The following is a 10,869-nucleotide window of genomic DNA, read 5'->3' on the forward strand; positions in this document are numbered from 1 at the left end:
ATAAGTCGGAAGAGCATTAGTTAAGGAACAAAATAAGCTAAAAATATTGATAGGTCATGGAGCTCCTTTTCGAGATATTTGATTTTTAAAATATAGCGGGAAAATGCTGACTCGGACTTTTACCTTATATTTGCATTGGTATTATTTGGGTCTCAAATCAAAAGAAAAAAAATTAAGAATCTGCTTAAATTTTGGCAAATGACCTTTTATGAGCTATTAAGTCTTATATGAAAAGATAAATGGGTGTTATGGGGTAAAATATTTTACCTTTTATAGTATGTTAAAAAAAAAGAGTCCGAATATCTGACACAAATTCCAAAACCTCACCTAACTACATCCTTAAGCAATGCGATTTTTTTTCGATTAAAGAATAATAAATAAAAATTAAATTACTAGCCTTTGTTTATGGTACTTTTAGTATCAAGTAGCTATGAAAATTGTTATGGTTTTTCTCTTATGATATTCCCCCCAAGGGTGACTGGGGAATAGAAATATGGTCACCATTGGTCTTCCTCCGACCGGGGGTAAAACCCTCGGTAAAGTGGGGCGTCCGTTTGGCTATGCGGGATGTACAAGTTCGTAGTGACGTCCGGTCAGAATGGGGACGTTAAATCCGATGCCTCGTGTAAAGAGAGTGCCACGTTCTTTGCACGTTAAGAACCCTTGCAACAACTCTTGGAGGGGTCCGTAGGTGGCCTGTTGCAAGGCTCAATTTCTGTCCTTATCCAATATACCCTCATTTTCCCGTGGCACTCCAAATTTCATAGGTATCCCATAGGTATTAATGTTTTTTCTGTGTTTTATAACTATTTTAACAGAATGATGCTCACCTACGGGTCTTTTGGCTCAAGGCCGGTATGGGTTCGTATGAGTCTAAGTAATACAATGTGTATCTAGCCGGTAGTCTGAAGTTAATATTGGTTCCTTATGTCCATGAAATACTCTTACTAAAAGGATTTTTTATCACACTAGATGATGTGAATACACTGACATTTATGAAAATCATCAAAAAAAAAGGTAGATAAAGATGCTACTCAGAGCAACAATGAATCAGTCCATGATATAATATTTTATCAAACAGAAATAACTTAGACAGAATATAGTACCATTGTCTTCTTTATTATTATTTAATTTTCACAGTAATGTTTAAAAAAAACTGGAAGAAGTCATAATTAAGGCCAAGTGTAATCCAGTATAATATTTCGTTATTAGATCACCTCTTCACTTGACCATACAACTATGGATATGTTTGGGCTTTATTTGTGAAGTTAGTTACTAGATGATTGTTTTACGTATCAATAGTGTCGATTCCCAGACGTACGCTTTACCTTTGCAAAAAATCTATATGACAAATGAGATTATACAAAATAAAGCAGATAGACCAACATATATTTCTTCCAAAAAATTTGTAGTAATTTTTCTTAACTCATAGTGCAGTAATTGAAAATTAATCTGTAATTACTCTTGGATCAAGGTGCTGTCCCGAAAATTAATCTGTCATTACTCTTGGATCGTAGTGCTGTAATTGAAAATTAATCAGTAATTATTACTCATTGATCATACTTGTTGTTTGAGAAGAAAATGTATGATGTATAAATACCATGACACAAAATTCCAATATGATCTTCAGTGTATGTAATGTGCGAATCCTAACATGTCATTTTTACTGTATCCGTGTTGAATTTCTGATGTAGAATGATAAATAAACAGACAAATTCAAGATTTTTGAATAAATTAAGAAATTATATATAATGTGTACTGTTTTTAAAAATTCATGATATAGGTATGAGATGCGAACGGGTTTTCATCGCGTCTACAGCCATCCAGGTGCAAAATTGATACACAAATATATAAGTATTAAGAATAGTTCACGAACAGAGCGTGCAAGAGATTTAAAAGTAGCAGTTAAGTTTCATTTGCAGAAAAATGTACCTTTTAACATAGTTATTAATGTTGTTTAACTTGAAACGGGTTTTGTTATTCAGCTTTTTTGATATTGAATCAAATTCCACTATGCTGTTTTCGTTATGCGATTCATGTTTACTGTCGAATAATGATACTAGACTTTCATTTTCACTGTAGGGCGATTCATTTCTATTGTATATGCGATGCATTTTCACAGTTAATTAATTAATTTTCATTATATAAAGTCTTAATTCAGCCGACTCTCTAACAAAATTTATGAAGTCAGAAGGATTGATTATATATGAATACTTAGTGAGTGAAAGTCTGAGGTAATATATCAATAAGTTCCTTAAACATGGTATTTATTGCTAATATAGTCAATTCTATTTTCTCAAATAATTTGTCCTGATCTATATGTAGGATAAAATTAATTTTTTTCCTATGACACGTCATCATTAAATTTATACATATATCTTGGACAGTTAAGCCAATCCACGTCACCGGAAAAGCAAAGTTTCTGTTTCGGTCTAAATCTACATCGCATACTAATATATTAAACGTCATTAGAGCTAATTTCCTAATGCTTGTAGTTAAAAGGTATGGTTGGCCTTGATATATTGTGTAAATGTTGCCCAAGCATTGTAATTAAGATTGAGCAAACGTTTATACAAACAAAGCAAGCAAGCCAACATGGCCAACCAGACCTTTAAACTACAAGCGTTAGGAAAATAGCTCTAATGGACGCATTTGAGATAACAAAGAGCATTCACAATACGATCTTCATTTCACGATTGAATGAGTGGAAACGTTTTCTTCTTGCACAAACAATTGACGCTTGGATGACTGGATAATTGATATTTATCATGTCATTGTGTATAAATCTTATACAGTAAAGAAAGTTCGAGCAACAGTCGAGTCACCTTAAATATGCTTGAATTTCTTATAAGTCGGTGTTACAAATAAGCCAATACACAATTGTGCGAATACACAGAAATATTGAAAACAGTTTATTGTTACATGTTTAAATGGTTTTATACCACGGGGTATAACCGCCGTACAGTTGATTCCGACGTTAATCGATACATCGCGAAGCAATGTTGGTAGATATACTGTTCTTATATTTACACCAAAGACTAATAGACTAACTGTTCAGTTAAGTATTCAATGTTTATGAAAACAAAGTTTACTGCTCCTGGCAGCATTGTATATCATTTATATTACATGAACACCATATGACTATTTTAAATAGACAGGTCTGTGAATTACTTGTAAACATCGCGAAACAACAACTGTGTGTAACTCAAACTTGATTAAACTACAAATAGAGCATAGTTGGTTGGCTCTTTCACTAAATGCGACTGTGTATTTTGTGCTTTGTTGTTGTTAAAATACATAATACGAATGAGAAACCCGTTGTTTTAATTTTATTTGAAGACATTTACTTGAAAAACTGACCTCAGAATTTTGACACTGTACGATTCATTCTGTTTGTAGTTTTCTTTAGTACCGTTCGTTGTACATTCTTGTACTGTTCGTTGTGCAAAAACCTATCAATACGGTAGAAATAATGTATGACACGGCGTGACAAATGTTCTATCTTTTTAAGCGAGTTATAAAACTTTTCAAAGAAAATTCGTTATATTCATGGTTGTTCTGCTCCAGTAAATTTTCGGATCCATGACAAGCTAATAGCAAACTCACCAATAATATTTGAATATTCATGATATGAACGTGGTTATACCCGTGTATATTCAATTAAGCATCTAAGATAAGCTTGCATTTCAAATTGTAAATATCATCAATATTAAAGTCATTTAAAAACTATTTTCAGTTGTTGTATGTCGATTAATCATATAAAACGACAATGAAAATTCATCGCACTTCCAAAAATTCCACATCAGAAATGATTGCACTTACAGTGATAATTCATCGCATCTATAGTTAAAATGAATCGCATTCAGTAATCAATATTATGGATTCTGCTGCTTAAATAACACTTTTTGGGACTTAAATCCTGTTATCATACATTAAAAAGTTTTATTCTAATGAAATTCTGTTTAAACATACATTCAAATTTATTATTTTGTATTTTCAAAAAGTAAACAAACGCAGTTTTTCCCATCATCCTTTATTCTACAATAGACATACTCGTATACAACTGGATTTGCACTTCATATAAACTGATCTTGATAAACAAAAGAACAAGGTTCTTTTCTTATTCCTCACCTCGGAGTGACAGTGAAGTCTTCTACAAGAAATAAAGGCTCACATCTTACTGTAGTTTGAAACGGTTTTGTTATTATAAAATAATGGCAATGTTTGTTTATTTTTGTTGTAAGTTTAAATCAATTGGGTTATAAGCAAGCTAAGTTTAAGCAAGTTCCCTTTTAACCGAATTATTTCGCAGAATGTCAACAGGTTATTTTGTTAGTGAATGTTTACATTTGTAGTTTCTTCTAGTGTAGTAGAACTTCTATTTGAAGCAGTCTGAGACCAGTATTCAGCTCCATTTTTAAGATATAAGATAAATGGGGTCGCACCATGCATAATTGATATAGCAGGATATGCTAGGGTCATGTTTAACTTTTCCATGTTGCCACGCAGTATATTATCAGCGTTTTATGTTGCATTTAATATTTGGAGGTGAAAAAGTAAATTTTGGTTATACGGCAATTTGAGACAGCAAACACAAAAACTGAAAGACATATTTAAATGTGAACTTTCGGTTTCTAAAAAAAGACATTTCAGACTAAGAGTGTATCAAAAACATGTATTGCACCATGTTACCAAAATATCGATTAGAACAAAAACACACACACTCAACAGAAAACACAATCATACATATAAACAAGAATGCACACGACGAAATGTCTCGTCTGTTTTACTAATCATTAATTTTATGTTGAAAGTGTTAAAGATAAAAGTTTTACTACAAGTATCACATTTTCAAATATAAGATTGAGAATGGAAACGGGTGATGTGTCAAAGAGACAACAACCCGACCAAAGAGCAGAAAACAGCCCAAGGCGATCAATGCGTATTCATCACAGTGAGAAAATCCTGCTCCCGGATGCGGACTTCAGCTGGCCCGAAACAAAAAAGTATACTAGTTCAGAGAAAATTGGCGTCACACTAAACTTCAAAACATATAAATGAACCAAAAAAATACAGACCAGAGGTTCCCGACTTCGATAAGGCGCAAAAATGCAGTGCAATGAAACAAAGTCAGATAAATCCTATCACACAGACATGTACACCTTACAATTATTTCATACACCATATATAGTTGACGTATTGCTTATGGTAGTTAAAAAACATACCAAAACACAAAAAAACTTAACATTTACAATAACCAATGAACCATGAAATTGAGGTCAAGGTCAGATTATACCTGTCAGACTAACATGTACACCTTACAATCATTCCATGTAATGAATATAATTGACCTACCTGTCAATCTGACATGTACACCTTATAGTATTTGAAAAACAGACCAAAAAAACAAAAACAAAATCATTGAACAACAAACCATGAACATGAGGTCAAGGTTGGATGATGCCTGCCAGAATGACATGTACACCTTACAATAATGCTCTTCAACTTCGTACTTTATTTGGCCTTTTTGACATTTTTTGATTCGAGCGTCACTGATGAGTCTTTTGTAGACGAAACGCGCGTCTGGCGTAAATATAAAATTTCAATCCTGGTATCTATGATGAGTTTATCCATACACCAAATATAGTCGAGCTACTGCTTGTTGTATTTGAAAAACACAGACCATAAACAAAAACTTAACATTGACCAATGAACCATTAAAACGAGGTCAGGTCAGATAAAACCTGTCAGACTGACATGTACCCTTTACAATCATTTCATACACACCATCTATAGACCTACTGCGTATAGTTTCTGAGAAACAGACCTTATCATGTAACTTTAACCTTGATCACTTAATACTATTAGTTACATAGTGTGCTAGTGACCTAATACGGTATATATGGGGTCAGTAAATTCCATATGGGATGAGAGCGAAGCCCGAATCCCCATATGGAATTTCTGACCCCATATATACCGTATTACGTCACTAGCACACTATGTAACGAATTTATCTTACCGACTATCTTGACGTGTGATATTTAGACATTGTCTAGTGACCCATCAAAATGAGCAATTCTTCAGTACCGTTAGCATTAAGAAACTACTTCCATTGATCATACAAAAACAGATACCAACAATAACAACTTGATATATATAGCTTTAAATGTGTTTTATGAATTTATTTCAATCTTCATCGTCAATTTCTTTGTCTGTTGAAACCTTTAAGATTTTTTTCTCGGTACTGCTTTGTTTTTATAAAGGGACGTAACACCACTACTAACCGTGTATTGAAATAAGCCCCGCCTCCCTACTAACCTAATATGGAATATACACGGTCTCAACGCGGACGCTTTTAACCAATCATATTCCTAGAAATGTATAGGAGGTAAGATAAATGAAATTATGTCGAAGTCAGGTGAAATCTGTCTGACGGACATGTAGACGTTACAATGAACCCATTTACCAAACACGTTTATCCTATTACTCATAATAAGTGAGAAATTCACATAAAAACTATATTTTTTTCAAGCAGTCGCTGAACCATGACAATGACAGACGGAAACTTCGTAACATAAGGTATCTGCATACAAGGTATGCAGAACCCTTGTCTTCTACCTTCTGAAATATAAAGCTTTATAAAATAGTTTGAACTGCCGCCACCGCCGAATAGTAATCCCACTGTCTCGCAAACTGCATCTTTCGTCGCAGGCGAGGCAAAAAGCAAAAAACTAAGACAACCGCTGATGAGGTTCCTGTATTTTGACAAGCACAAGTGAATATGTGGAAGAGTTAAACTCCTTTTTAATAATTGGAATATTACAATTACTTTTTGTCATGTTTAACACTTGTGTATTTTCTAAAATCAAACAAAAATTATAAGTAAAGATTTATGTAAACTACAATTTGTTTACAAAATGAGCATTTGTCTTCTCATAACTCACTCATTTACTAACGGGCTTTCTTGCGTTTGAGTTTTTTTTCCACACAGACATCGTATATTTCAACGTAACTCGGTTCAAAAACAGCGAGACGTTCGTTGATCTTGTCAAAACAAATATCTCGAATGGGTTCATTATTCAAGCAATTATGCAAAACAGTCCGTCCTTCTTTTCCATCTTCGGATATCACATGTATAGATCCGTTCGAGCCTTCTCCGGTGTTTGCTACAAGTATGAATCCATGGGAATGGACGGCTAAGCTTTGTGCTTGCTTGAGGCATTCATCTTTGTATCTAAATATTTCTCTGCCTTTCAAAGATGTACATACAGCTTCACAATCTTCGGATGTGTAGAGCAAATGTTTTTTCTTTGAATCAATCTCAAGTCCGTTGAGACTAAAACACGTTGTATCGGAGTCAAAACACTTTTCGAACATTCCATCTTGTAACTTTGTGAAATCCATTCTTTGTATTGCATTGTCAACAATAACGTATAACACGCCATCAAAAGTGCAAATATCTCCATTGTTACATTCAAGGCCGCAATCTTTTAATCTAATTTTGCTTGTAAATTCGTTGTTCAAACAATCATGACAATGGAACAACATCGACTCATAGCAAGAAACAAAAAGAGATTTACTTTCAAAATCATACGCTAATCGTTTAACAGTTGTTTTAAAAGTGCTTTCACAAATCATTTTTTTCGTTTGATATATTTATCGCTTTTATCAATCCACCAGAACCGCCCTCATTTCCTCCAATTACAACCACGTCATCGGATATAAAAGCACCCCCGTGAACATTGAAATCACCTAAACAAATAGTTTTACTGTGTTTAAGCGTAATATTCCCATAACAAAGTTCTGGTTTAGTTTCCTTCAAAAGAGAACAGTTGTGCGGAAAAATTTGTTTTACATATTCTTTCATTTCAGAAGGATTCGTACGTGTTAATATTAGCTTTCCAAGACGATCAACATTTTCAACCTGGTCCAGTAATGCATTACATTCTAATTTAGCATCACGAACCGATGGTGTATTCAGAATCTGTGTTGCTTTGGTCAGGATGAATTTTACTTCGGTTTTTGATTTTTCGAAATGGATAAACATTTGGGACAGAGAACCCGTCTTTTGAACACTTTTTGTCACGCTTTGTAGCTGATCAAAATGATTCTTCAGTTTTTCTAACGTTTTTAGTTTTTTTTCAAACTCGCGTTTTTGTTCCTCTCGTGTAATGTTAGTTCCTTGATAAACAAGGCTAAAATGTAGTCTAAGTTACCTTTAATGGATGAAATGAGTTGGTTCGCTCTTACTTCAATTTCTGTAAATCCAGCTTCAAGTTTTACTTGTTTTACACCCTTGTCTTTCATTATATTTCCTATATTCGACTTAATATCATTTACTTCAAACACGAGTGCGTTTATTTTATTCGATTTCAGATATTTCATTTCTTTAATAACTTGAACATTTTCACACCTTCTGTGTTGAACAGTAACACAAAGCACGCAACAAAGCTCATGGTGGTCAAAACAGAACGCTACCACACTTTTCGAGCTATGAACTGGACACGAATCCGATATCATGCATAAGTCGGGCTCCTGTTCGGAGGCAGACGTATCTATTTCTTTAACTTGGACAATTTTATGGTCAGCAAAAAGTTTCATAAGACCGTGAAGGTGCAAGCATTCTTTACAAAGGGCTTCGATGCAATCTCGACACCAGTGTGTAGCCTTGGAAATTTTGTGTTGCCTTTTACAAATATGGCATTCCTGTTCGACACTCTTTGCATTTTGCATTAATATTAATGATGAAATTGTTAAATTATGCGGAAGCGATGCTGCCCATTGTGATGTTTCGTCTTCTGGGTTGGTGGGTGTAACAACTTTCCTACATACAGGACAAGGGTAGTTGGAAAGGTTTTGGTCTGCGCGTTGTTCAGTTGATACAATAAACTCACCAATGCATGTTTCACAAAAGGTATGTAAACATGGCAAACTTTTCGGTGACTTGAGTGTCTCTAGACAAATAGGACACGTGAATGCATCCTGTTCATAATTCTGCCCTACCGTTGCCATTGTACAGGTATTTCACTTCCTTTTGATAATACCGTTAATTATTTCCCTTGATATAATCGACAATCTTTATATGTATTTAAAAATATCAACTTTCAAAGAAGCTTGTCTATTGATTTTTAAAGTTCTCATTATATATTTAGGACTTTGTTTAGACAAAATGTGTTTAGAGTGTGTTTTGGTAGAAGATGTTACTAGTATTTAGAAATTACTAGCCTTGGAAAAAATTCACTTCCCCAAAATGGATAATTTTAAGACTCAAAACGTGTATTCTATACTGTGCAATACATGTCAAAAACAGTTTCATATATATACTCAGCATTAGAAGGGAAGCTCATTATAGAAACTGCTAACTTTGCAATTACAAAGATACAATATAGCCGTACAGCAATGCAATGGACGCCAACTATATTTGAAATACATATGCTATAGAATATATTTTTTATGCATTTCAAAATTTATGTTCTAAATGCTATTACCTCTGGAATACAAGCTTTTTAGAAAAGCTATTATTATTGAGTACAATATGAAAATAAGGAGATGCGTTATGATTGCCAATGAGACAACTATCCACCAGAGTTCAAATGAAGTGGATGTAGGCAATTATAGGCAGCCGTACAGTATTCATCAATGAGAAAAACCCATACCGTATAGTCGGCTTTACAAAGATACAATATAGCTGTACAGCAATGCAATGGACGCCAACTATATTTGAAATACATATCCTATAGAATATATTTTTATGCATTTCAAAATTTTATGTTCTAAATGCTATTACCTCTGGAATACAAGCTTTTTAGAAAAGCTATTATTATTGAGTACAATATAAAAATAAGGAGATGTGGTATGATTGCCAATGAGGCAAGTACCCACCAGAGTTCAAATGAAGTGGATGTAGGCAATTATAGGCAACCATACAGTATTCATCAATGAGCAAAACACATACCGTATAGTCGGCTTTAAAAGGCCCCGACATGAAAAATGTATAACAGGTAGCAATACACAGTTAGGAGTTTGGTTTCTTATTTTGGCCCCGATGACTGTTCAAATATGAAAGTTAATGTGCAATACAATTGAGTTTTAGATAGCTGAAGAATGATATAGCCTTCAAAGACCTCTTGAATGATAGATAAATGTCAATGGTGTCAGAAAATGGTTCCTGTTTGACAAATAAGATTGAAGAAGTGAAATCGAATGAGAAGAGACGCCATATGCTGATAATTTATCATGCAGAATTTCATGTTGTAGGCAATTTAAAGCCTTTGAAAGGTCCATTAAAACCGTAGCTATATACTGGTTATTATCTAATGCTGCACGCCAATCTTCTTGCAGTCTTAACAGTGTGGTCTGACACCCATGACCACGTCTAAAAACACATAGATAAGGATGAAATATATTTTCAAAATAATCACAAAATTGTATTTCAAACAGCTTTTCATAAATTTTGGAAAAAAAACTGTACATATACATGGATAGCAATATATAGTTAGTTATGTTCTAATTTAAAAAAAAAAACCCAGAAAATCAAGGTTTTACAACTGTTTTAAATCAAACCATTGTTCCAAAACGATATATTTTATTTTTCAAATATACAGCTTTCCGGGTTTGTAATAACTGCCCTACAAACGGGAAGGGGGTCATTCGGGCAATGATAGTATTCTGCCCTGCCAGGAGCACATTATTTATTCATGTTATTGACGTAGTCAAATCTTGGTCAGAAATCATCATTTAATGGCATCTAATAGATCGAGATATATCGAGAATAGTAATTGCTGAGCATCGTTACAGTTTGTTTTCTGTCTATACCTATTCGTTGCAAAAACAATTACAAAAGATATGAAAAAAACTCACCAAAGATAT

General features: G+C 33.7%; 1 protein-coding gene across 1 annotated transcript; it reads right to left on the reverse strand.

The window, feature by feature from the left end:
• Positions 1–7,539: 7,539 nt before the first annotated feature.
• On the reverse strand, positions 7,540–9,022 carry LOC127714823 (E3 ubiquitin-protein ligase Midline-1-like). The gene has a single exon (XM_052220856.1). The coding sequence runs from the start codon at positions 9,010–9,012 to the stop codon at positions 8,131–8,133; it is 882 nt and encodes a 293-aa protein (XP_052076816.1). The 5' UTR covers positions 9,013–9,022; the 3' UTR covers positions 7,540–8,130.
• Between the last annotated feature and the right edge of the window lie 1,847 nt (positions 9,023–10,869).

The sequence above is a fragment of the Mytilus californianus genome, unplaced genomic scaffold, assembly GCF_021869535.1.
Source record: "Mytilus californianus isolate M0D057914Y unplaced genomic scaffold, xbMytCali1.0.p SCAF_9, whole genome shotgun sequence".
Classification (NCBI taxonomy): Eukaryota; Metazoa; Mollusca; class Bivalvia; order Mytilida; family Mytilidae; genus Mytilus; species Mytilus californianus.

Coding starts and splice junctions, on each gene's coding strand:
- LOC127714823 (XM_052220856.1), bottom strand. CDS start 9,012: ATGGCAACGGTAGGGCAGAATTATGAACAGGATGCATTCACGTGTCCT.